Raw genomic sequence first — 27,922 nt, forward strand, 5'->3', positions numbered from 1 at the left:
CCCTACACAACCTGTAGGTGTGCCTGGGATGCCATGGCCCAGATGTAGGACCTTGCGCTTCAGGGTGGTACTTCTTCTTAAGTAGCTCTTTAGGAATACCAGAAAAGAATGCCTGAGCATCTTCTCAAAATAAATTGAACATAATTTCATGAAATTATTGTCCAGGCAGACTTGGAGTCTACATTGATTTGCAAGTAGTTGTCATCTCTGCTCATGTGAGTGCTTTCTTAAAACTCTTAATTCCCTTTGTTAACAAGGTGTCCTGTGCATTGCTTGTTCAAGTGTCCCACAACAGTGCAGGTGACAAGGTGTAGCAACCTGAACAGCAGCAGAAAATTGACTTAGACCTTCAGTGTCCAAATCAGAGGCACAAATTTGTCTTTCTCTTACAGAACATTCAGAGGATTTAGTTCACAGGGACTGGATTTCTCCCTTCCTCTTTAACCTTAGAGTCATGGAATAGTTTGTGTTGGAAGGGGCCTTTAAAGGTCATCTAGTCCAGCACCCCTGCAATGAGCAGGGACATCTTCAACCAGATCCATCAAAGAAGATTGATATCTTTATCTTAACCAATAAAACAAATTGTTTTAGCCAAGTAAGTTAGATATATTGCACATGGGAAATAAAACAAGAATATCTCAGTTAGCTCTCATCACCAGTCTTTATACTGGTCACAGCCACTATCTGATATTACTCCATATCTGGAACTCTCACAAAACACATATTTACCTTGAGGGAAAAAACCACGAAAATTCCCAGGCCAGAGCTTACCCTTTGCACCAATTGGTCCAATTTTTCCAAGCATTCCCTGGTCACCAACATCTCCCACCAGTCCTTTGTTTCCTAAGAGAATAAATAAAGAGGAAATGAGTATGAACGGTTTCTGAAATTTCTTTTCCAAGGCACTGCTTAGGTATCTAATGCTACTATTTTTCCTGAGAGTGGCCAGTCTATATGTGTGGCAAAGTCAAAATGAGCAGAGCCCTGAGGATGTTTGGAGGAGTACAGTGCTGATCTCTGTGTACTGTAGGGTACAACAGTAGGACATTGCAAGGCACCTTAGTAGAACTGCCTGTTTTATTGTCCAGAAATGTCCTATTTTCTTACAGAAAATACAAACTAAAACTGCTAGTTGATTTTACTTCCCAGTCAAACCAGACTGCCAGCAGGTTTTATTTGTACTTTTTTTTCTCCACCCAAGACAAAAGTCTTTCTGTCTTCCTTGAGGTAAAGTCCTTGCTGCTTTGCTGGGAATCCTTCTCATAGCACGACTGCAAGTAGGAAGTCATTAGTTTTGCTGTAGTATCCTGATGTACTACTAGGAAATAACTTTCAAAATTCAGTTTCAACTAAAGGATCATTTCAGTAAGAGATCAGTAATCTTTCTGATTGATCCAGTATGATCAGGGTCTTCTGGATCACACTCATGACAGCCATATATTGTTGTTTTACATATCGGTATGAATTGCACCAAGCTCTCTAAGTATTGTTAGGTTCACTGATTAATGTTTGACAGGATTGTGAAATCCACTGGTGCAACAGGAATTAGAAGCACTAAACATTGCCAAGCATATGCACTAGTACAGTTGTGTATAATGATATTAATATACCAGTAATAGCCAACAAACTGTCATAAATACCTTTTGGTCCTTTAGGTCCAACCTTTCCTTGTTTGCCTACTTCTCCTCTATCTCCTTTTTCACCTTCATCCCCTTCCAAAAAAACAGAAAATAAAACATCATGGTACATTTCTCTCAGTGCAGTAAGTACAACTATACATGCTCAGAAAGTTTACAGGTTCTTTTTTTCCTACCAATCTATTTTTATTTCACATTGAAGGCACAGTAGCCATGAGATAAAATTCCAGAGAAGAGATGATGAAGCTGACCATCATTAGGAAAAGCTAAAAACTTTCCCTTTCAGAGGGCTTTTACAACATGAGAATTGCACATCACCAATTTCTACTCCTATGCTTTAAGCCTTATTAGCTATAAAGCAGATAAATAAGCCAGTCTTTCTCTATTGGGAAATTGCTACACACATGGACAAACTGTCAGGGGAGGCAGTAAGTGTTTATTAATTCTTCCTAGTGATTCTGTTCCTAATGACTCTGTGTTCAAGGTATGCAGATGCTTTTGGAATGGAAGGAATGTAAATATGTTGAAATAGATCTTAGCATAGACTTTGGCACTTAATATGGCACAGTTCTTGCCTTCGGTTTTTGATAGATGACATTTGTATGTTGATATAGCAAACTTGTTTTGCAATTACTCCTGTGCTTTATTTTGAAAAGGTCACACAGAGTATCTGTAAGAGGCAAAAGCACTGCATTTATTACCCTAATGCAGAGATCTCTCCAAATGAGATCAAGACCTTATTACACAGGTTCCTGTATAGTACTGTATAAAACTTTTACTGTTGTAAGAGACCGTCTCTCACTGCACAGCTTACAGTCTAAAGGTGGAAGTTAGCACCTTTGGAAAGAAATGTTGTCTCCTTCCTTAGGTAGTATTCAATGTTGCTTCACATTATGCAGGAAATTTGAGGCACAAGAGGAGCTGATTTTCTTATCTTCTACTTCTTAGTTTTGAGCCAAGTCCCAAGAAGGTACTTCCTCTTTTTTTTTTTTCCAGCAGATGCAGAGAGGGAACACAGCTCACCTGCACCAAGTGGCCAGCACTGAATACAGGAAGCTTTCCAAAGCCTCTCCCCTTGTTCCCTGCCCTTGTTGGCAATAGGCCTTGCCATGCAGTGGGAAGCAGTGCCACAGTCTCTTGGCCCAGCCAGGATCTCAGTGTGAGTGGCAGACAGTCATGTCTGTGCCTTCATCCCAGAAGGGGAGAAAAGGCTGTGGTTCAGCACATGGAGAGAAAAGAGAGGGAAGTCTTTCTGGGTGTCAGCAAAAGAGGAATGAGAACTAAACAGCATTACGTGACAAGACCAGTAACCTGTCTCACTGAGGATGGTACCTGCAGCCCTGGCAGAAGGCATTTGGGGAACTGTACTGAGGGTGACTGTGACCCAGGCAGACACTTCCAGCCTCTCAGAAGCAGTGGTTTAAGGGCTTACCTGAGCCAATCACCACATCCAAACTCCTTGTGAACAGCCACTGGTGATTCTTCCTTGCACAGATTAGCCTTCTGCCTTTTATACTAATTTATATTTTTGACTCTTATAATAAATATCCTGTGGCAAAGAGCTCAATGATTTTTTAATGTGCTGGGGAGAAAGTACTTTGTCATGGCTGCTTTAAGACTGATCATTTCATTGGTCTCATTATTTTTTTCTGAAAAATACTGCTCACTCATTCCTGATTTACCTTCTTCTACTTCTGTAGTCATAGGTATCATATCATGGGCTGTTCACTGGAGTGATAGCAGATGAGGAGTGCTGCATATTAATTGCAGCATATAAAATGTAGTTTTAGCTGTTTGGCACCTTTCCATGCCAGCTGTGTGGACTGAGCTGAGTCTGTCCCTGTATGATGAAAAAAACCCTACAGTGTTGGGACTCTCTTGTAGGGAGTAGACTCACTCAGTTGTTCAGGACGCCCTTTGTGGGGATAGTTGGTGACACATGCTGAGGAAGATAAAGGGCTGAACTTCAGCCCATGTTGGAGGGAGGAAACAGTTACTAGAAGGACGGACAAGGAGGAAATATGATGTGGTGTATGTGCTCACTCACTCAGGCACTTTGTTTTTAACATCAGCTGTCACAAGACAAAGTAGGAAAAGAAAAGGCTATAAGCGTTTGTGTCCCTGCCCACAGCGTGGGGGTTGGAACTGGATGATCTTTAAGGTCTCTTCCAACCCAAACTATTCTGTGATTGTACTGATCATCAAACAACAGAGCTAGAGAATGTATGTTTTAATTTTGCTGTTGACCTCAGTGCCAACAAGAAATTGTGCTTTCCAAACCCATCTGTGAAACCGTTGCGAAAAGTGCAAAAGTCGCTTCTCAGTAGTTCGGAAATTCAGAAGAGATTCCCAGAGGCTGACACAGGGCTTGTGAAATGAAATTCTGGGAGAAGGTTAAGAGCTGATCTGACTGTGGTCTGCACACCCATACAAGGGGAGAAATGTATGATAATAGAAAGGAAGCAGGGCATGATTCAAAGGCTGGAAAAGCTGGATTAATCTTGACTAGAAGTGCAACATGGAGATATTTACTAAATGAACCATGTTCTCTGACAAGGGAGGGAGATGCGGGACACTTTTCATGGCCAACCTTTCTCCATGCAAGGAATTCCTTTGTGTAAAATATGCTGTAATTCTGGGTCTGGCATAGAAGTGGCTGAGGGAGTTTCTTTGGCTTGAAGGAAGCAAAACAGATTCCTGTTGACCTTCCAAACCAGGGTTTGTCACCCTGACAGTTCTCATCACCTCTCTCAGAGTAGCTACTTATATTCCCTGTGGCCTACAGGCTGCTCTGTGGGGTCAAAGGCTCCAGAGAGATTTGTTTGCTGCAGAAGGAAGATCTCTCTGCACGATGCCTTTCTTTTTTGGCTTGGTTGGTTTATTTTTGGGGGGTTTGTTTTGTTTTGGGGTTTTGTTGGTTTGGTTTGGTTTTGGGATTTTTTGTGGGATTTTTTTTTGTTTGTTCGTTTGGAAGAAGCATTTCTTAAGACCATTAATCTTATAAATAGAGCCAAAGAAAGAATCATAGAATAATCATAGAATCAGCTAGGTTGGAAAAGACCTCAAAGTTCGAGTCCTACCCTACTGTGATTACTAGACCATGGCACTAAATGCTACATCAAGTCTCATCTTGAAAACCTCCAGGGATGGTGAATCCCCCACCTCCCTGGGCAGCCCATTCCAATGCCTGATTACTCTCTTCACATAAAAAAATCTCTTCCTAATATCTAACCTAAACCTCCCCTGGCAGAGCTTGAGTCTGTGCCCTCTTGTCCTCCTGGTGGGTGCCTGGTAGAAGAGACCAACCCCCCCCTGACTCCAACCTCCTTTCAGGGTGTTGTAGAGGGTGATAAGGTTTCCCCTGAGCCTCCTCTTCTCCAGGCTGAACACCCCCAGCTCCCTCAGCCTCTCCTCATGGCACTTGTGCTCCAGTCCCTTCACCAGCCTTGTTGCTCTTCTCTGGACCTGCTCCAACACCTCAATATCCTTCCAGAACTGAGGGGCCCAGAACTGAGCACAGGATTCAAGGTGTGGTCTCACCAAAGCAACTCCCTGGCCCTACTGACCACGCTGTTCCTGATCCAGGCCAGGATGCCTTTGGCCTTCTTGGCCACCTGAGCACACTGCTGGCTCATGGTCGACGAATTGCTAAGCAAACATGCCTATCCCTAGACTGTCATTAAATGGAGCAACTGAACGAGATAACACTCTACAAACTGGGACTCAATATGCAAGTGGAGAAGATGTGATTACTTTCAAAAAATATTTTATTCCTATCTCAGTTTCAACATTTCAAGCCACTGAAAGCTGCAGTGACTTTTTCTGAGAGACACTGGAGCAAGTTTTTGCACATGGGGTTGCTGGAAATGAAGCTATGTTGTCCTGTCTGGACCATCAGACCAACAGCTGAAAGGAATGAAAGGTGTGTGAAAGTTTGTTCTAGAGGTTTTGAGAGATCAGGGAGTGCCTTGTGTAGTCCAAATTTTTACTTAATCCCTCGAAAAGCCTGAGGGAGAGGGAAGTAAGATCTATCATGTTTCATCTTGGTGGAAAGCAACCTACCAAATTGTCTTAGTTTCCCTATCCAGGAAAACAGGAAGAATAGTAAATTTGTCTATCTGTAAGGGAGGGTAATCCTGCTTTTCTCTCCATAGGTCGTCTGAGAATAGTTAGGCCATTACAAAACAAGTGTAGAAACAAACAGTATTAGTTAGTGGTACCATCTCATTTTTAATTTAAGACTGGATTAAGACCAGTGCTTGCTAATATGGTGTTAAATTGTGTCGTGACCTCCTTTAGTTGCTGTGTGGAGTGATCTCAAATTTTGGCCTGAAACATGAACTCTTGGGTTGTGCTCCCCTCTTGTGGTCTGGCTATGATTTGCAACCAGGTAGGAGATTGTGAGAGGCTGGCTGACTGTTTTGGGCAGCCGCTGAATTGGCTTCGTTTCTAGTTTATAGCAAGTATCCTTCCCTTTCCTCTGGGACTTCATGTGGACAAGCCATCCCACTGTATTAGCCACCTATTTTAATCTTCCAGGAAAAAAAATCTGTCCTGCTAGTACTCTGGATTGGGTTTTGAAATTTTGTAGTACTGTGCTTTGTGCAACATGAGTTTTCTGATCCCTGACCTCATATGTTTTTACCTATACCTAGAGGTTAACCTCTCTTTTGTGCTGCTTTATGCTTGGGGCAGTGTAAGGTAAATGTCACCTTACAACTGTGGTTGCAAGGATGTCAGATAATGCACTGCACTGGTATTTGAAGCATGAGTGAAGAAGCACTTCAAGGCAGTAACTGAAGTAAGACCATTTCTCAACCTTGGTAGCATTCCCTCAAATTGATTAATTTATTCGTGTCACAGATTATTACTAAAATGAACCCATGAAACAGTTAATTACTAGAGTCTTCCAGTTTGGGACTGTGTGAGGCAGAAGTAAAGCAGAAGCCACAAGCAGTTGGTCACTTTTGCAGCCATTAGAAAATTTTAATTGTAATTGAGAGGGAGCCACAGTCCTTCCTTCTCCTGTAAACATGCTGAAGAAAATGCTGAAGGTCTAATCAACAGCAGAATTTTTAGTCAGTTGAAAGGGGCTCTGACTTTCTAGGAATTTCACTAAATAACACAATCTTAAAAGGTTACATTTGATAAGAATTTAATAAGAATTTACTGACCTTGAAGTGACTTAGATTTCCCTGCTGAATCTTTTGTAGGCAATTTATCTGGTTTGTATTCATGAATTGAGGATTAATTCCTTAATTAGGTTAAATTGTTCACATATATGTAGTGACTCTCCAAGTCTTGTGATCAAGGGCTGACCCTGGTTCTTGGAGAACTCCTGGGGATTACAGAGCCCACATTTATCTGCAGAGATAGCTCTGCATCAGCGTGAGAGCACATCTGCAGGCTGCCTACAGACTAAAGCCAGGAGGTTTGTCAGGTGTGCTGGCAAGCCATGGCCTCAGGTCAGCTCCAGTTCCTGTCTCCTGACCAAATATACTACAGAAATGTTAATGCTCTCTCATCCTCTCTTTTGCAGACATACCTTCCTCCATGCTCCAGGGCATGCCCACCCTTTCAAATGATAGAAGCAGCACTTATGCTGAGCTACAGCACAGTTGTCCTCCTGCATCAGATACTCTGAGTTTAAAAAAGCCCACTACCAGCCAAAAAGTCCTGAAGAAGCCCTGGGCCATGACTGATTTGCTGGGGCGGGGGGGGGAAGGATGGTTAATCTCAATTAGTATCCCACATGAGTGCTTTGCACTGTTTGTCTTGAATGCATTTAGCATTCCTAGGCATAGCCAGTATCCCACGACAAAGGTTTTGAATGGAATCTGTTACGGGGTTTTGCCTTCTGATCATTCATGACACAGTTCTGCCAAGCTCCATGTTTTGTGCTCATAGTCCCACCTGAGGTGACAGAGAGACCCTCCCCACCACCAGAGATGTGATTTCTGCCTGTCCTGAGTGCTAAACTAAAGGAATAAGGAGATGTGCATAATTCCAAAGCCTTGAGAACCCTCCAGGAGGAACTGAATGCCTTGCCCTCCTGGAAGAGCCTTGCAGATAGCCACAGGATTAGCTCTGCAGCCTGGGACACTGAGTGACCCTTGAGCAGGGAGAATGCTGCACTTGCACATGCACAATATCTACCGAGAGGGTTTGTCACCAGAGGGAGTCACAGACTTTAAGAAATAGGCAAACACAGCCCAGTTTGTCTTTCCAATGTACAAGTGCGTCACAGTTACGTCAATGGAAAGACTCAAGATTTCCTCTAATTTCACTTTCAATGTCTTGTAGATCCTTAGCAAATTTCCCGTAGCTGTGTGCAGTCTTGCTTTCATGCTATATATAGCTAGTGAGGACAGGATTTCCTGATGTCATCTGCTTGTCCTCTTCTCTGTCCTTCCTCCTCTCTTCAGCCCCTATCACTGTCCTGCACACCTCCCTCCCCTCTGTCTGATGTTGAGCACCCTGTGTTGAAGGGGTTCAACTCCCTAAATAGAGGGATATCAATAAGGCAAACACATTTTTAGTGAGTAAGCTGAATCAGCTCAGTGAAAAGTCTGGTGACTAAATAGCTGAGCCAGCACAAGGTGAAGGTGGGACTACATGGTCAGAGTGGAAGAAGATGATGATGATGATGTTTGGCTTCCCTTTTTGCAGAAAACCTGAGAGTTGTGTGCCACTGTAGTGTGAAACTGCACCCATGGCCACTCTCCCAGGTGTCCTGCAGGAACATGCAGGGCTGCCACAAACTCCACTGTTCTTAGACATGTCTTTTTTCACTCAGGGATCTCTTCCATAGTGAAACAGGAAGAATCTTCAAGGAAAAACATGAATTCTCTACTTTCTTTTCTACTTATAAATATCCACTAACTTCAGTAGAAACACCCTCTTCTCCTACTGCATTGCATAAGGCATACCCAAGCCATCGGTAGGCTCAATGAACCTCTGCTGACTTGTATTATTTGAAAGTGTGGGCCTTTGTTCATGAATGGGACATACATTATTTCTCTAATATCACAGAAATAATTTAAATTATTCTTGATTCTCCTTTTTCTTGATCTGTGTGATTTAATTCTCTCAGCCTGTTCCCATGCCATTCTGACATGATCCCAGAGACCCATGAATTATGGTGGCTTCAGTGAGGAATCAAACTGCCATTGGTAAGAAATACAGATTCACTATCCTTTGAATTCATGCATTTAAGGCCCCACATACATGCTTTGTAGCTCAGGCTGATAAACTTCAGAAACTTAATGTACACTAAAATGAGGAATTCTAAAAGCCACAAAAAATAGAATTATATATTGAAATTAAAGGGCTAGAATTATATATCAAAATTAAAGGGCTCTTCAGATCAAACATAAGGCACTAAGAAGGAAGTTTAGTTAGAGATTTGAACAGTTTATAGGATGTGGTAAGGTATTTTATGTTTTTGGCAGGAAATGTGGATAACAGCGTATCTAGTTTCTGAGAGAGTTTGAGATTTTCCAGGAGTGGAATTGCATAAGCACAGTTAAAGCTGAGAGATGGACAGCTATACTGAAGACCACAGTAAATGCTATTTTGAGGCATCAGCCAATGTCACAGAGTTTGTAAGCATCATTTATCAGAAATAATGATAAGGAAACTTTTTACATCTAAATTGCCATGGGAAACTCCTGGTACGCTTCAGGTTTCATCTCATTCCAGTTTCTCAACCTGGATCTGATTCAAGACTTTTGAAGTTCCTGTGTCTAGATTTGAAAGGAAATGAGCTGGGACCTGGGACAGATAGCAGGATCTAGAGCCAGTCTTCTGAAGTGCTGAGCTGTCATGAATTCATGTGAAATCAGCTTCTGCAGAGCCAGTCCCTGCCCCAGTCTTCTCCTCCTGCTCATGTTTTCAGTGGGAGTTTAGGAATCAAAGTTTTAGGTCCCCTGCATATTTCTACCCTCGCGTTGCTTGTTGATTTACTCAGAGCAGGTCAAATCCCATCTCATCTATGTCAACAGCCCACTTAAAACTTCTTTGCAGGTTAGACAAAACTGGGCTTGCAGTCTGTAGGCAAGAGCAGGCTAGAAGAAAGGGCAGAGCTGGGACACCACTTGAAGGCAGAGCCCAGGGGAGAAGAGCCTGGTGTTCCTGATGCTGCCAGGGTATGGACCAACATCTAGTGCCTTTGCTCTCACTGTGTTAGCTGCTGCCACCCCACAGCCCTGGATCCTCCTCAGCAGCAGCAATAGCCAGCCTGCTTCCAAGCTTGGAAGGGTGGAAAGTAAACAATAGGGCTGTGACTACTTTTACTGGATGTTGTGGTTTAACCCCAGCCAGCAACCAAACACTGTGCAGCCGCTTGCTCACTCCCTCACCAGTGGGATGGGGGAGAGAATTGGAAGGGTAAAGTCTAGAAAACTTGGGTTGACATAAAGACACTTTAGTAGGGAACATGCAAGTAAAGCAAAACAAGAGCTTCATTCACTGCTTCCCATGGGCAGGCAGGTCTTCAGCCATCTCCAGGAGAGCAGGGCCCCATCATGCGTAACAGTTCCTTGGGAAGACAAACACTGTCACTCCAGGTGTCCTCCCTTCCTCCTCTTTCCTTCCACTTTATATACTGAGCATGATGTCATATGGGATGGAATATCCCTTTGGTCAGTTTGGGTCACCTGTCCCAGATGTGTCTCCTCCTAACCCCCCAAGCACCCCCAACTTCCTTGCCAGTGTGGCAGTACAAAAAGCAGAAAAGACCTTGGCTCTGTGTAAGCTCTCTTCAGCAATAACAGAAACATCTCCATATTATCAGCCCTGTGTTCAGCACAAATCCAAAATATAGCCCTGTACTAGCTGCTGTGAAGACAATTAAATCTACCCCAGCCCAAACCAGCACACTAGGCCAAGCACCTGGCTGCCCTGAATATTCATTGTTTTATGATCTGGTTCTCTCTGGACCCAAGAAGTTGATAAGGACCCAAGAAGAGTACAGAACATGGCCTTTATTACTCCAGTTACTCAGATGTGGATCCTAGCTATGACTACTGAAAATCTGTTTTGGTACAAAGCACGTAATTCTTTTTTTTTTTTTTTTTGTTTCTTAGGGTATTTCAATAAGAATCCTACAAAATGCCCCATGAATTTCTATTTAAACCATATATTTAAACCATCTATTTAAACCAAACTATATAAGCCAACTCACCGTGTGCCTCAAAAGCTTTTTCAGGAAGGCAGCACAGGACAGCCATTGCACTGGGGCTGTTTTCATTGGAAACAGTCCCCTCTTTTTGAGAAGAGACCTGAGTGTTGCCTAGCAAAGGAGATGGAGAAAAATACCAGCTTTTGCCTTTCTCTTCTTATTTTCTTTTATTTTTTTTCTTTCGTTTTTCTGGAGTGTCTGTTTAGCAAATTTATTTGCATAATTCTTTACAAACAGACTTCGTTTTTCACTTGCTGACACCAGCGATGGAAACCAGCAGATGGATGGAGGAGACTGCAGGCTCCTGGTAAGGATCGCCTGAACCACCAGAGGTCAGGCTGAAACTCCTGGTGGTTTGTCATGTTGAGCAGTTTAACTCGGATCCACTTCTGTCATTGCAACACAAAGTGCAAAGGCTGACAGGACATTTACTGCATTCCTTCTGTTCCTGGGAGACCACAGCCTTCCAGTGTATTTTCTAGCTCTTACTGTTATACACAAAGGCCTCTGGCTTTGTCTCATGCACTTTGGGAGCTGGTGAGACTGTCACGAGTGGTTTGAAAACTTTCCTGATAATCAGCCTGGAATTACCCTTTTTTTATCCCATTGCTCATGTCATGCTTCTCTTTGTGACTTCTCAGGTATGACTATAACAAACAGTATATTTCGAAGAAGAATCTGGCTTGCACGAGTTAAGTTGGACAAGTTACATGTGGCTTGTATGTGGCCTATTTTCACAACACTAATGACCCTTCTTGAACAGGTGATTTCCAGTGTGACCATACAGAGAGGTTGGGAGCTTGCTCCTGTAGCAACTGTGAATGCCTAGATGATCAAGTGAGTAATGCAGCCTCCAACAGAGCAAGCAATAAAGGGCTATAAAATCTAGCCTCTCCAAACAGCCTTCCTTCTCCCTCAGCTTTCTTCTCTCCACTGTGCTGCGTGATGGAAACAGCAGTATTGCTGCTGTACAGGACTAGGGACCATCCCACTTGTAGTCCAGAGAGCGTATCTAGCCTATAGGACAATTTGTGCCCCTTGCACTGGGATAGGTGAGGTGGGACAGTGTAGGAAGTCTTACAGCTATTGAATACCTTTCAATTCCTTGCTTTGGCCCATTAGACACTTCCATATTCACATGGAAGGATGAAGTAGCCACAACAGGAATCTGGCCTGTGGTGGTAGAAGAAGCTGGCCAATGTACTGTGTGAGCTCAGCATCTCTGTCTTGTGGAAGCACCACTGTGTTTTACCATAGCTGAGATGCTGAGCAGATGGAGGTCAGGGAGTGAAACTTGTGCAGGGTGGATTAAAAACCCATTTTCATGAGAATAGTGGACAAAGGGACACAACAAATGTAGCACAGGAAATAAAACTTACAGCAACAAGAGTCAGAGGCTTGCCCATTGTTAAGGTTAAAGTTCAAGCAGCAAAGTCTTGCCTGAGGCTGTGGTCATAAGTTTGGAATCATGTGCTCTGAGTCCATGGACATAAGATCGATAGAGAAAAGCTGACAGCGGGACAGACTTTCTTCTGCCATATTAGGTCAGCATGTTTCATCCTTGACTGCAAGGGATGCCTGAGGAGTGACAGGGTAGTTCATACACTCAGCCTGCTCGATCTTTATTTGCCCAGATGACTGCCAGTTAAAACAACCAGTGTCATTGAGAGCTGCTTGTAACTGTCCTGGATGAGATCAGCTCCAGAAGGAACTGAAATTAGTGTATAAGATTGTATCACATAGACTGCAAAATGTGTTTGTAGACCCACAGTGGATGTGATACAGTAATTTGGAGGTGATTTGCTCGATACTGCTTCCAGCAATCATGGTTCTTGGGTGTGATAATCTAAAGTAGTAGTGTGGGCTGTGCCAACATACTGTTTGTATCATCTTGTGTCTTGGTGTCAGCCAGGAGGCAATAGGACTGGTATGACTAAATCCTGGCTTTCTCAGTATCACACTTGCAAAGAACCATAATATCTAACCTTCAAATGCTCCCTATACAAGCTAGACCACAGAAACCAGCTGGAGTCCCAGCTAGTGTGTGTTGTCACAAGACCATCTCATTAGCCTTGTGACTTCTTAAACACAATTCTGTTGAACTTTGTTCTCCAGCCTCCCATTATTCAGATACTACATAAACCAACTCCCACTAGCTCCCTTGGGGATCATTACATCTCTCTGCATTTATGCTGTGGCAGCAAAGGTTTAAGCTTGGATTGTAATCATAAAGAAATTAACTTGCTGATTAAAATGGTCCTTTAAGCAACATGCATTTGAATAATCCATCATAAAAACAAACGAGCCCATAGCAGTGCTCTTGACTTGATAATCTTTTTTCTGCTTTAAATTTAAATCAGTTGCATTTTTTTTCTCTCAGTCTGTAGCCTATAGAAAAATTACTAAAAAGGAAGCAGTAGTTTGAAATGCAATAGCTGTGGTGTGGAATATATATTTTAGATCTGTCACTACAAGATAGATTTGTATGTCATAGACCCGATTTTTTGCTAAGATACCCTCCAGGCAATTCCATTGACGTTAGTTGTGTTACAGAAAAAGTAAGTTAATGCAGAAAATTTCATTTCAGATATTTGCAAAGTGTTTTGAAGATAAAGGACCTGTACATGTCAGAGCTGATCTAGTCCTTGTTGAAATCTGTAGAGAAGGTCCTGTTTAATTCAACAAGAGCTACTGGTTCAGGTCTGATGAATGCCGCAGAGCTGTGTTTACAAATAAACATTTGGAAAGAATAACAGTTTAGTAATTTTAAATATTGCATATTTCTCCATCTCTGTAGGTGAAAAATGAACCATTAGCAGTTCTCAATAGGTGTCTACTTTTAGACACGTCACTCAGTTTGTGGCTGTTAGCTGTACTGGTTGTGTGATGAACACAAGTAAGAGAAGATTTATGTGCCCGGAGGAGGATGCAAAAGGACAGCTCTAACTTACATGAAAATATGTAACACTGTTCCTGAAAGTAAAGAAAACCAAATTCAAACCTCTTTGCTTCATCATTTTTGCCTATTACAGTTCCACTTTTCTAGATGTTTGTACAGTCCACAATAATTCACATCTTTTATCCCCAGCCCATTCCACAAGCCCTCCATGTCTCTATTTTTAAAAATCAGCCTTTATCAGTACTGGTCTCAGCATTAGCAACCTGATAATTTCTCACCTTTTGGTCCAGGTAAAATTGTGTGTGTTGAGCAGACATCTGTTGTAGGTTGATTGTCAACATCAAAACCAAAAATCTGAACTTGGAAGATAAAAAGCACTACAAGGGTCCCGTATTTCCTTAGCTGTTGTTCTTTCTTGCTGCTCATCCTCGTAGTTTCTCAGGAAATGCCTTTCGTTGTTACAGTCTTAAGAAATGCAGCTGACTCAAAAATAAATGCTTCACTAACTGGAGCAGTGGAAAGATTGGAAGCTACATGCAAGAACAGCTAAATAAAGTGAAAAAAGGAGTTTGATGATGATGTAGTTATTTCTGTCCTGCACATTATCCAGGATATTTATTTAACACTGACAGCTGTTTATTCCAATATATCTCTTATCTGTGAGATGTTTAGCTGGTTTTGCCATGGAAAATTTCTTCAATATATGGGAATATCTCTTCTGTACTTTTTTGTTCCTTTCAGCACTTACTCTTCATGCTCAGCTTTTCACTTACTCAAGAGACAAAAGACTTTGGTATTGTATCCAAGTGCATACTAATTAGTTATAAGATACTTTTGGCTGGTTGTGTGATGGAAGAGTAATGCAGACTCCATATAACATGTAGAGATATTTTTCCACAAAAGCTTTCCTCCAAAGAGACTGTTAGTGACAACGGATGAGCTGCAAGTCCACTGTGGGTAGAAATCACTGGTGGTATTTCACACCTTTTCAGTGCCATGTACCCATAGTTCCCAGAGTAGCAAATGAAAACTTGATGTTATCAGTGGGTGTTTTAGCCCAAAACCCAACAAATTATGATTTTATGCTTACAGATTGCTCCACAATGCTTGCTCCAAGCCCAGATTGTGTCAGTAGACACAGTACAGAAAGGACACACTTCAGAACTGAAGACACAGAACAAGATGAGCTTGAATGACTGCAACATCTCCTCCCATATTACTTCCTGTGCACTGGGAGAGGCCATATGTCAGGACAGTGGTGTAACATAGGTCCCAACAGAACATTATCTTTGGGTTGTTGAGGAAGCTGTGGCTGGTTCAAATCCATATGAGGTAGCTATCAGGTTTTCAGCTGGGTGCTGGGACTTTGAAGCCAGGTATAGGATGCCACTTGGATGGAGGAACAGGTAGCATGGATCCTTCCTTTTGCAAGATGGTGTGACAGATATCTGTGCACAATCCCTTCCTAGAAAAAACTCCAGCTTTCTCTTAAGGGGAACACAGTAACCAGGGACAGCAGGTTGTTTGAGGTAGCCTGGCAGAAAAGAAAGAGGAGTATTTGTAGTGTTTTCAGGGATTTCATTAACTTCTGGTTTCTCACACAGTTAAGGAGACAGCTACTCGAAATGTTGAACTATGCTTTTGAACTGTGTAGTGCATGAGAGCATGTTTGCTTTCCATTCTAGGCAAAAAAAAATGTATTTCCTATGATAATAGCTTTTGAGAGGCTGTCCTCATTATTTAAGAGAGTATTAGTTCCCTAGTCCTGCAACATTTTAGCCTTTGGGCAGACAGAATAAGTAGCACTACTGATGTAAAAGCAAATACCTCTTCTTAAAGGCTGAAGGAAGGCTTTGATTTCAGGCTTTCATCTGTGATAAAATGTTGGCCAAAGTCCCAAGATGGGTCAAGACACTCCTCTCCCTCTCTTTTTCTAGCAGAGTCACAGACTGTCCCCCTTTTCAAAACACTTTTCTTTTTTGTTAAATTGTATGCAGTACTTTTCAGAAATAAATGGTGGTCTCTGTCCTAAAGAATGTGATCTAACACCCTCAAGTGTGGCCTTGATAACGGGTACACCACAGCTAGAGGAGGAGGAAAGAGAAAACTGGGATTATAGTTGAGTAGAGTCATACCAGGAATAAACTTGTTCCTCTGTGATTTGCTTTGGGCACTGTGCCCCTGACTTGTACACTGTAAATCTGTTTTATTTATCTTTTTCTTCTCTTCACTTTCCATTTTGTGAGCAGAAGGTCAATGTAAGAGCAAGAATAGAGAGCGTAGGAGTGGGAAGCTAGTGCACTTAGCTTTGGAGGAGGCATTTTGGGAAATGTTGCCAAACTGACATGAATGATGCTATCTATTCCACAGCACTGAGAGACTTACAGTGACTTCTTTGTTATTTATCAGGCATAAAGAGGGAGTAAGTGCAAGTGAGAGAGGAAACCATTTGTTTAACCACTTCAGTCACTGTCCAGGAGTAAGCAAGGAACGTTTTCTGATACTGCTGTATTAATTTACAAATGTTCTCATTCCACATTAGAAAATAAATCAAGACCCTACTTCTCCCCCCACCCCTAAAAGTCACAAACCCCTGAACACACAGTGAGAAGTTTAATGTATCTAAAACCTAGTTAATGAAGACACTTACTTAAAATGTAGGTGATCCAGTTTTGAATTATTTCTCTGCCAAATTCAAACCAGTGTTTGCACTAGAGCCTTAAGGTTATATTGCCTTATTACAAGGCTGTGTGCTAATCAGTTGTGTCTTCCTATATGCTGGACCAGAAATGCTGTCCTGGAGCTAGAAAATCTGCCTCAACAGGCAATCCATCTAAACTGATATACTAGCACAGAAGGCTTGGGTTTTGGCAAATCAGTATTTATCAAACCAGTTTCACTGAAAAATCTTCAAGCAGCTTCATTGCTCATGGAGATTTAATGAGGCCGAGTGCCTCTTGTGCATGTTAATTCTCATTGAATTAGGCTTAAAGAAATGTCCATAAGCAAGAGAGAAAAACAAACTAGGCAGCATTGTCCAGACATAAAAGACATAAAACAAATACTTCCAAGGGCATGAATGTTTTACAAGGAAACCCTGAGAAGACACAAAATAATATCATGGAAGATTCTCTTTGTTGAGATGACCAGTAGTCAGGTAACCTTTGTGTCGTGCATGGTGTGTTTGGAGTCCCAGTAACTTCCTTGGTAATTTGTATTGCCTTCATCTGCTTATTCTTCAGGTGTTAGTAGATACCAAACAGAGTCTCTGATTTGGGATGTTGCAGTTTGTGGTACCAGATACATCAATCATGGTGGGAAAGCTTAGAGAATATGGAGGAGGAAGAGCAGTAACATGTGGTTTGCAAGGTGTAGGGAGGAAAGTAATCCTAGGGCTATTTTGTAAAATGTCACTTTTGGTTTTGACACTACACAGTGACTACTCGAGCCTATAAACAGTCTCCACTGGTTGTTGTTCCTCTGAGTAAGATATAAATGGGGACTAGATCTTCATATGCCTGAAAATCACTGACAAAAAGAACTAACGTAAGGAAAAAATTCTCAAAAATCTCTCTAATAATTATAGGCAATTCTTGCTGGATATATGAGAGGCTTCATCAGCCTCAGCAGTACATAAATATATGTTCCACCATGAACTATGATCTCCCTGGTTTTCTGCTGGTGAGTTTGACTCTGTTGAGTTGGGTCCCTTGAGGGATGAGTATGAACTTTTCCTGGTCTGACACAAGAATGGTGCTCTGGGAGAACCTCAGGTCTGCATCAGAGTTTACAACCCCTTCTTGGGATGCTCCTGCCTCTCCTTTCCCACTCCTATCCCCCTCAGCCTTTGGCTCTTAAACTGAAAAGCTGACCCAGATTCCAGCTGTAAGTGTCTGCAAGGCCGGAGGGATTTGGAGACAGCTGGTGCCCAGGGAGCAGAATGGCTGGTCAGCACTGAAATCTCAGAAGGAGCTTGGGTTGCAGACCACAGATTCCGAGAGCTGCTGGATGCTGTTGGAGGTGCAGTACCAAGCCCTGTACCCTAAACAGACCTCCACTGTGTATAACTTTGGTTCACTCAGGTAGCAGTGCATTACAACTTTGTGTTTCTAACTTTTGCACTTAGCAAAAATTTCCTGGCTCACAATGAATGTGTTATAAGCACTTTTATTGTGAATACTTGGACTGAGAATACTTCTCTTTCAGTTAGCCTGCAGGCTTTTAGTTCTACTGAAGACACCTTAGACTTTATTTATATGGCACCAGCCTTCCAGAGAGGCCTAAGTACTTACTGCTACTGTTTTCTATGCAATCACTCAGAGAAGCTGTCCAAAAAGGTAAGCCATTCACATATGTATTCAGCGATGTGATAGAAAGTGAAATACTCAGTGTGGTTTGTAGTTGTGTTTATCTAAGTGCAGCCTCTTCCTGTGTCAGAGCAGATTTTTGCAAACAAGAGGGCCATGATTCAGTTCCAGGGGAAGACTGACAAAATAAACCCGAGCTTCTACTGACCTGATGCAGTGCTGAACAGTCTCCTACCCTGGGAAAATATTTCCTGCTTCATTTTCATAAATATTTATGTAATTCCTTCTGGGAAACACGTCTTCTTCAGAAAACTGAACATGCTGCTCCCTGACATAAATTTAACTGTTTGTTTACACATGAGAGATTACAGGCATGTACGCAGACTCAGATTTTTACATTCTTATCTCAGGCATTTCTGTCTTTTAGAGCTCTCCTTCATTCTCCTCCTAGAGATCACACGATGTGTTGAGCTGTGGAGCTTAGTTCTGGCTCTGGAATTTGAACAGCCCCAATGCTCTTCGGAGAGTTGTTATTTTGGGCTGCAGAAATAGGAACCAAATATAATGTTCTGCCTGGAATCACACTTCTGTCCTGCCCATTCGGGTTTGAGGCTCCTTTGTTAAAAAAAAAAAAATCATGTAAACAATTAAACAGAGGATTGAATGGCTAATTAAAATACTTTTATTTAGAAACAGACCTCCACACATGGCTGTGAATTGAAAAAGCACTTGTATGAAATCTTTTGAGTTTGCTTTCTGAGTTTATAGTAGGGATTAGTGGCAAAGTTGTGCACAAGTTGCCCCAAGAGAACAGGTATACTCCCCACCACAACAAACTGAAAATTATTGATTCTGCCCTCTTTAACATTTTCTAAGAGAACAGAAAAGTCACTGACATTGAAGCACAGACTAACAGAACCTTGTGTGAAGCCTTGTATTAGTGCAAAGCTGAGCTTTGCTTTCTAACATGCTCATAACCCTTCCATGAAATAGGGAACTGTGTGCTCCAGAGAAAGCCATGTGATGGATGGAAGCCATTGTCACAAGGGATGGCAGATGTTCAGCTTGTGCCCAGGATAAAACATATAAATGAGTAAGTGGTACCGAGGGGATGTGCTGACTTGTGGATTTTATATGAAACCAGTTTATCATGCAAAGCAGTGACAAAACTTCAAAAATCAAGCTTTGCCAGTCTCTTGGTCCTAGAATTCAGCTGCTGTGCCTTGCATTACCCATTTGACCTTATAGGCTATAATTATATAGATTTATCTAGATTTATCATCATTTAGTTTCTCTTTTTTCCTTCCTTTCAGTTCAAACTCTGCTGCACATTTTCCAAATAGAGCCAGAGTCAAACAGTTTTTAGCACTTTCTTCAGCACTTTGCAAAAGGAGGCAGCTACCTGTCCTGGGAGATTTAGGAGCTCATCCAGAAAAAGGAGAACACAAAGATGTGAGGAAGATGAGAGAATGGGAAACAATGAACAAGGAAGGGTCCATGGGAAATCAGAGAAAGCTTGAAGACCTCCTTCCTAGCCCATAGGCTCCTGGCCTTGATCACTGCCTGAACCCTGCTACCAAATGTGTCTCAAGATGTTTGCCCTGCTCAGTGAACTCTGTCTTACCTCCTTAGTTGCTTCCCTGGTGTTTGGGGACTCACAGTGTTGTGTAATGTGTATCATAACATTGGTTTCATGTCTGTGTGGGTGTCTTTCTGGCAAAAAAAGAAGAAAATTTCAAACCTCATTCTCCCACCTTCCTAGTTATTGCCTGCCAGACTGTTTGCTAGTGAAGAGGAGGCAGGGTGATGGTGGTGACATATTTTCCACTTGAAGGCATAAAAAAACTAAAGGAAAAAATCCTTCACTCAGTTCATACTCAGATAGCTGTTTGTTTTGTTATGTTTGTTTGGGATTTTTAATGTGCTAATGAATTACTCTTTTTACTTCAAGTTTTGTGTGACAGAGAAAGACTTTAAAATGATGGTATTTTTTCTGCTCAATTCTGATTATTGCTGGTAGCTCTGGAGCTTTTGTCCTGTGATTTGAAAACCGAAAGACTGAGTTCTACTCCCCGCTTCATATGCATGTCTCTGAGTTGTAAATACTTGCTTAGGTGTACAATGTGGTGTCATTGTGGCTGGGTTTTAGCTTAATAGTATTTAACATATAAAGTACAGCACCAGCACAGACTGGATAAAAGGACTGCTGTGACTTCTACCATTTCGAGTAATTCACATCCCTTACAACTACTGCTGAGCCACCTCTGGTAAGAAAAACATGAGCTACACAGGGCTTATAAAAAGATTTGTGAATAGTAATGACTTTGCCATTGATGGGAACTGTTGGGAACCACCGAGCTTTCAGCAGTTTTCCCCAAGGCAGGATTCTCCTAAACTTCAAGTTTTTGTTTGTCTCATCCCCACATAGGAAATGACACCTACTTGAATGCTTTGCTTTTTAATCTGCCTTCTCTCTGGCTGCAGCAATATAAGTACAGATATAGAAGAAAGGCTCATAAATCAGCACAGTATTTCTCATTACCAAAAACTGGTACATGGTTTTGTTTAATGTGTGTGGAATTTTATGACAGCATTCAAGAGAATTTATGAGTTTACAAGCAATATTAAATCAGTTTCAAAGACTATGTCCAACACTGTCAGTAAACCATTATGTAGCATTATCATTTCTCCAAGGGTTTTGAAGATTCTAACTTTATTCTTATTGATTTCACAGTCACTTTTCAGTGACTGACAGGAAATTGCCACAATCTGTTAGGCGCTTGCAGTTTCCTTAGAGCAGCATATGCTGGGAGGAAAGTAGATCCTGGCAGGTTCTTGTTCTGTGCTGTGGCTGAGAGGTCTTACCCTTTGGGCAGTTAAAAGCACATCCCTAGGTTTCTACCAGCCATAAGCAATTAAGAAGAAACCTGAACTTGTGAGCTGTTGTGTTAATGGTAAGAGATTACCTCTAATCTTAACTGGTCCTTGGCTCTGTGGCACAGAAGAAATTTGGCATGCAAAGCATCCACAGCACTGCATCGCAGATCAGTTGGTTTACTTCCAAAGACCAACAACCTAATAAAAAGAATAAAGGCTATGCAAGGGGCAAGCAGAGCATGAATGCACAAAACTCATAATTAAGAAATCTCCAATTGCTCTTCTCCTTTCTCTCCTCCCTTTTCTTGTGCAATATATGTCTTGATCCCTTAGTGATGAAAATAACTTCACACAGTGGAGGAGGCTGTTTGGCTGATAGCAGAGGTGATTTCAGTTTCATGGCATTGACATGGTCCATTAACTGTGAAGCTGTGCAGAGACTCCAGCTATGCTGTTGCATCCACATTCCTGGGTTTGGATTCATGCCCTTCCTGCCCACAGTAAGTGTGTGTGTGTGATCACCCTAGTACCCATGCAATAGGATGATGTAGTGCCTGCTCCCAGAGGTGGGAAGCCAATTTCACAAGGGTACAGGTGAACACTGGAAGTGGATTTAGACTGGAGTCCTGCTTCCCAGCTGGAACTGGCTTCTTTTCAATGAGAACTTTTTTTAAAAAAATTTTCTAGGCTTAGTTGATCTGAAAGTGAATTACTGCCAGTTAGCACTAGGAAGAGATTCACATGTTTTCCTTTAAGGAAGATCTGTGGCAGGGAATGAATCAGCAATTGTGAGTCTTTCCCTGTGTGCAGATGCCAGTGTGTCCTTAGAGATGACCCTGCAGATGTGATGACTGTACCTGCCATCATGCTATGTGGTACAGACAGGCACATGGTCAGTGAGTGCCTCTCCATGGTGGGGAGGGCAATGGAGTCAGAATCTGAATGAGCTGCTCTTTTTCAAGGAGGCAAAGGGCAAGAGCTGAGACTTATTGACTAGAGCCCCTAAACATCATGACAAACATTATGGCTTTACACCTCCAAAGATTTGCATCAATCAGCACTTAAGAAATAGTAACAGGGACCCATGATAATAGAGCAAGGAAACAATGGAGTCTTAAAAAGAAAGCAGGGATGAGAAAATGAGAAGTTATGATTTATCTGCTTTTCTAATTACATGAGATTAGAACCAGACTAGAAACATCTGCTGCTTTGATTTTGCTGCTCTTGGGATTCCTCAGTCCTTTCCTCCTAAGTGGAAGATTTCAAGTGAGCAGGATCTGGCCTGAAGAAATCCATAAAGCTGTATTCATTACTTAGGTTTTCTGTTTGTGCTGATTTAAAGATTTGGCCGTTTTGATTTTCTTTGGATTAGCTGAGCTCAAGGGAACTCTCCAAAGGAATGTGCCATTAGTTTTCTGTTTGTGGTTTTTCATGTGAGGCAATGCATTAAAACTTCCATGCAGGCAGTCATTAATTGTCAAAACCAAAAATACCCCTAAACTCCTGTCTGCAATTATCCATACTGTGCTATATTTGGAACACATTATGGTTTCTATCATTAAGAAGGCCTCCTTGTAATGACCCATCATGGATTAAACATAGCCACAAAAATGATGCATATGGACAAAATATAAAGTGAAATTATGGGTTTCTATACTGAAATGGAACTACCGATGATGCATATGCCAGACATGAATGACACACAGAACAGAACTGTTAGTAAACTGAGGGGAAACTATAAATATGCTTAAGATGAGACATCACACATTGTTTCAAGTGACAAACTTTGTACTAAAAGAAAGAAAAAAGATCACAAATCTAGACAGACAGCATTGCTAAAAGTTATATAGCTGCATGATTCATTCCCCCAAGAAATCAATGTCAGAATGACATTTTTCTTCAGGCAGTACTGGCAACTGCTCGTAATTTGGGTAAACTTTCTCTGCCCTATAAAAACAAACCATCAAACCAAAAGGTAACCACTGAAACAGCTACCACTCAAACAAAAAAAAAGTATTTTAAACAGAGCACAACATAAAACTGCATGAGTCAATCTACCGTAAACTTTCAGCAAATAGGATGTGTCATCGAGATCAACTTCGGTGTTTCCAATGAGCACAGGCTTATACAGCAGGCTTTTTAGAAACAGACTTAGCTTCAAATAGTAATTCCCTACTTTCAATAAACCCTGACTGTCTGCAACTCGTTATTTCTCCTGATACAGAAAGCCAAAATAACTCACTCGTAAAAAGAAGCCTGTGGAGCTAGATTAATTACAGGAATTCCATATAGTATTCAGAGCTTTTAAAACCAGAAGGAATCATGATGATGATCCCAGCTGGCCTCTGACTGTTGTGGTGGGGGTGGTATGAGAGGCAGAAAAGGCCTTGACACTGTATAAGCACTGCTCAGCAGTAACTAAAACATCCCGGTGTTATCAACACTGTTGTCCAGCACAAATCCAAAACACAGCCTCATACTAGCTACTGTGAAGAAAATTAACTCTATCCCAGTCAAAACCAGCACACCTATTGTTCTGGTTTAACTCCAGCCAAACATCATGCAGCCACTCGCTCACTCTCTCACCAGCAGGACTGGGGACAGAATTGGAAGGGTAAAAGCTAGAAAACTCATGGGTTGAGATAAAGACAGATTAATGGGGAAAGCAAAAGCCAATCACACAGGCAAAACAAATCAAGGAATTAATTCACTGTTTCCCGTGGGCAGGAGGTGTTCAGCCATCTCCAGGAGAGCAGGGCCCCATCACACGTAACGGTTCCTTGGGAAGACAAACACCATCACTCCAAATGTCCCCCTCTTCCTCGTTCTTCCTCCCACTTTATATACTAAGCATGAACTCATAAGGTACCGAATATCCCTTTGGTCAGTTTGGGTCACCTGTCCCATCCGTGCCTCCTCCCCATCTCCCATGTACCCCCAACTTCCTTGCCAGCATGGCAGTACAAGACGCAGAAAAGCTCTGTGTAAGCTCTGCTCAGCAATAATGAAAATATCTCTGTATTACTAACCCTATGTTCAGCACAAATCCAAAGCATAACCCATACTAGCCACTGTGAAGAAAATTAACTCTACCCCAGCCAAAACCAGCACACCTATGTCACATAAGCCTTGGAATTTCACTGAATGATTCCTGCTCAAAGCTGCTGCTGGTGGTGATGGGAAGATGCATTATTTCTGTTTAACTACTTCAAGTGAGTGAAAACACAACTACCCCATTCTAGTGGCTAGTTATGATTGTTTTGTAACCTGCCAGATCTTCTGCAATGCATATTTAGTTAAGTATATTTAATATGTGTACCTGTTTAAATAAACAAATGTATTTGAAGTATTTAAAACTTTCTATCAGTTTTGGGCTCAAATGCCAACTAGTTCTACATCCTACATCCTAAAAGGTGATTTATGACATACTATATTATGGTTAAAGAGTACCTTTCATCCTGAAGTGTTACACTTCTTACCAGTGAAATTTTCAGCCCACAGCAACACACGGGTCCCAACGCCCACTGTTTTAGCTTGTTGCAGCATATAGTGTTCTTGACAAACTCCACAGCTACTTAAGTTGGAGGCTTTAGTCATACCATTGTCTTTCATGTAGGGAGGTGGTCGAGGTTTTGCCTGGCATTTTAGTGACCTTGATTGTTCTCACTTGATGGTCCTTCATGTCTCTTTTGCGAAAAAATGTAATTCAGATATTTGCAATAAAATCTCAACATTTTGCCTTAATAACCTTTTAGATGAGACAGACAGTTTGCTTGATGAAGCGAAGAGTCATCTTCCCATTATGCAGGGAAAGACAATTTGGTTTGCAGATCAGTCAGTGCAGTGGTTACAGACAGAGCTAAAATGATCCTGTGTGAGTCAGTCTAGGTCCAGCAAAGCTAAGGAGTTTAGGCATAATGCCACAGTATTGCTTATGCAGTTGTTCCCAAGAACACTTCGGGTCAGAAGTTACAAGTGACTGTTTTTCACTTGACTTTGGAAAGCAGAAAAAGTACTGAGTGAAAACACACAACAAATAATATGATAAAAATAGAGTTATGCAGAAATGTTTCTCTGAAGACAATTCTGTGCTTTTGCCCAGTATACAACTTTTTGTCCATGACTGCTTTTATTTTGTCATAGCTTAGTAATCTGTAGTGTTTCCTTCAGAAGTTTCAGATGTTTGCAAAAAGGAGAAATCACCAAGAAGAGCTGTTACATTTAATGTAGATGAACAGCTTATCTATTAACAACCTTCCAGTGAGGAATTTATTTCACCACTGCTGGAGCAAGGTTACATGTTGGATTATTCAGTGAATCGTGCTGGAGAGCAGTAAAGTGGGCCATCATTCTCAGTATTTAGTCAAGTATACAGAAGTTTTCTAATTTGATTTGATTTTTTTTAAAGACAGAAAGTCTAATAAAAAATTAAAATGGTCTAAATGTCAGATCTCAACTACAGAATATTTCTGAATGTCAGAAGACCAGAAATGGGTACTGTTTCTTCAACTGAAAGATTACTTTTTTTGAGTCATAGATGTCTTTTCTTACCTAAGGGCTTTCCAGCTCTGATGGAAAACTCCTCACTACCTCCCTACAGCTATTACAGTTGCTGTCTGTCACAGAATGTGATAAATGTTACCAATCATTCAAAGAATCACCTAAAATTCAATTGTTGATATGGCTTTATAGATACAAATTTTACAAATTGTTAGCTTCTATGCAATTTCACAAGGCTGGGCTGTGTCTTTCCTTAGCTTCCTGAGAAAATCTGCTATCATCTGCATCAAAGATCGAAACTGCATGCTCTTGATAGTCACTTGGGAGCTGTTAACAGAACCTCTGTTTTTCTGTCCTTCATTTTTGTAATGCTCACTGACTGGAAAAATGAATAAACATGTAACGGCAAATGGCCCTTTGGAAAATCCAGAACTTTCACAGAAGAGTCATGTGGATGATCACTTGTTCCCCATGTCTCAACTTTGTGGTGGTCTGGGAGGCAGAAAAGACCTTCCTCTGGCAACCCCCAAAGATGAATAAGTTGAAAAAATAGTTGTACTTGGGTATTTTGTTTCCTGACATCAAAGCTTCTTGAGAGAGAAATGTGCTATTATGTGACATTATTCTTTTTTTTCTTCCTGTAATAGCTGTGACAGACACTCAGCATTTGCTTTGGCATTTAAAATTTGGATTTATTCAGGAAGACCAGATAAGAAGTCTGCTGAGGGTTCTTCTCATCCTGTTGTCAGTGATAGCATTTTTATTGGGATAATCTAGACCAGTGACATGCACCTCATACATGAGTATGCACTGGAGGAAAGGAGGAAATTTTTCTCCAGTCTGGTGCTCTGTGGTAGGCTGTAGCTTACATTGCTTTAATTGTCAGGTTGGCTGTTGGCCTACCCACATGCCTGGGAGCCCTGACCCATTTCAGCATAAAAGATTCTTGTTGCTTCATCCTGAGAAGTTTTAATATCTTTGGTGCTTCCACAAGCTTTGAAATATGCTTGTGGGAGGAGTGTGCACATACATATGTGGCAGGGCAAAATGGAGTGAGCTCTTAGTGTAGAAAGAAATATTTATCTTTTGTCCCTTTTTTTTCCCCCAGATATGTTTCCACCTCTCCCTACCAGGGCTCAGGGATGCTCTGCCAGCTTGCCAGCACCATGAGCTGATGCCAGTGTAGCTCCACTGCAGCCAGCACAGCAGATGTTACAGGGATGCTTGAGCTCCAATCTGGGGAAAGGGAGCTTGGGGATGCTCCCTCCACTGCCCCACTCTAGGACCCTCTGCACCCATCCTTACATCAGTTCTCTCCACGGACAATAAGGTGTGTGTGGCTGGTAGCTGAGCGTGTAAATAGTTGCTCAGTCCACTGGTTTCTGTGCAGCTGTCACAAGCAGTCAGCATGGGTGACCCATTGATGATGGAGAGCTGGTCGCATGTGAACAGAGTGGGCTTTCTTCAAAAATAAAGTAACAACACACACTTGAAACTTGCACATTTTTTGGGGTGGAAAATCAAGTCCTCTGAAGTTGGGAAAGGCCAGATAATTTGTCTGGCCAACCCAAATTCTGACTGGTGTTTGTGTGCCCTGCTACAATCTTCAGTTGCCTTTGTCATGGACTCTTTCTTTCCCTTTCATATGAGGTTAGATCTGGTTACAAAATCAACTCTTTGAAAGTAGGAAGTACCAAAGCTGGGGTTTCCCAAGTATCCTTCATTCTGCAACATTGCATGCCTGCCCTCCTCCATTTAGTCATGCCTAGACTGAGCACAAAGTGTCACAGTATAGAAAAATTCCCACTGAATCCAATAACCTGAAAGGATCAATGATGCACATGGACTGCAGGTACCAATACAGCATTACTGTACTTAATGGATCAGCTCATCCATTCATATGTACCTGTCACTTTTCAAGAACCTAAACCAAAGGTGAGTATAATCTCCAAGGGCATGAGAAAAGCAAATAATGTGTGGGCTGTAAGCAGAAATTTAGCCTTTGTACTTAACGGTAGAGCAGAATTGTAAGAAAACTGGCAGATATTTTAAAATCAATAGGAATATAACCCCTCCAGCCCCCAAAACAAATTATGAAGCTTTAGAAAACAACTTCAGCCATAAAGACGACTAAATGTTATAGACACTTTTTTTTCTTAAATTTTGAGTCTTGCACCAGGCTGCTGAGCTGAGGCTTGGCAAACCTACACCTTGTTTTTGCTTTTGTCACTGGCCCAGAAATTTAGTGTTTCGCTTAGTTACCAAGGAGGCATTTATGGAAAATTGTCCCTTTCCTATTACTTTTTTTCATATGGATGTCTATCCCCAAGATTAATCTAATAATAGCAATATATTGCAATTTTCAGCCCTAATTTTTTTCCTTTTTCACAAAGAATTGTTTTCTGATGTTTTGCGTATTGCGGTGCCAGCGGAGGTGAACGGATGCAGTCGAACTCTTAAGACAGAGCAGTTCCACAAGATGTAGTTGAATTGTTAAGACAGAGCCCTTCCCAGATGTTCA

At 41.6% G+C, this 27,922-nt stretch overlaps 1 protein-coding gene across 1 annotated transcript in view; it reads right to left on the reverse strand.

The window, feature by feature from the left end:
* The window catches only part of COLEC10 (collectin sub-family member 10 (C-type lectin)), a 19,702-nt gene extending 5,273 nt beyond the window's left edge, over positions 1-14,429 (reverse strand). Inside the window, exons 1-3 of the mRNA XM_009071376.1 lie at positions 13,996-14,429; positions 1,641-1,712; positions 772-843 (exon numbers count right to left, since the gene is read on the reverse strand). Of these exons, the coding sequence (XP_009069624.1) occupies positions 772-843; positions 1,641-1,712; positions 13,996-14,143 (292 nt within the window). The 5' untranslated portion in view covers positions 14,144-14,429. The remainder of the gene's footprint in view (positions 1-771; positions 844-1,640; positions 1,713-13,995) is intronic.
* Positions 14,430-27,922: the final 13,493 nt, after the last annotated feature.

The sequence above is a fragment of the Acanthisitta chloris genome, unplaced genomic scaffold (assembly GCF_000695815.1).
Source record: "Acanthisitta chloris isolate BGI_N310 unplaced genomic scaffold, ASM69581v1 scaffold16783, whole genome shotgun sequence".
Taxonomy (NCBI): domain Eukaryota; kingdom Metazoa; phylum Chordata; class Aves; order Passeriformes; family Acanthisittidae; genus Acanthisitta; species Acanthisitta chloris.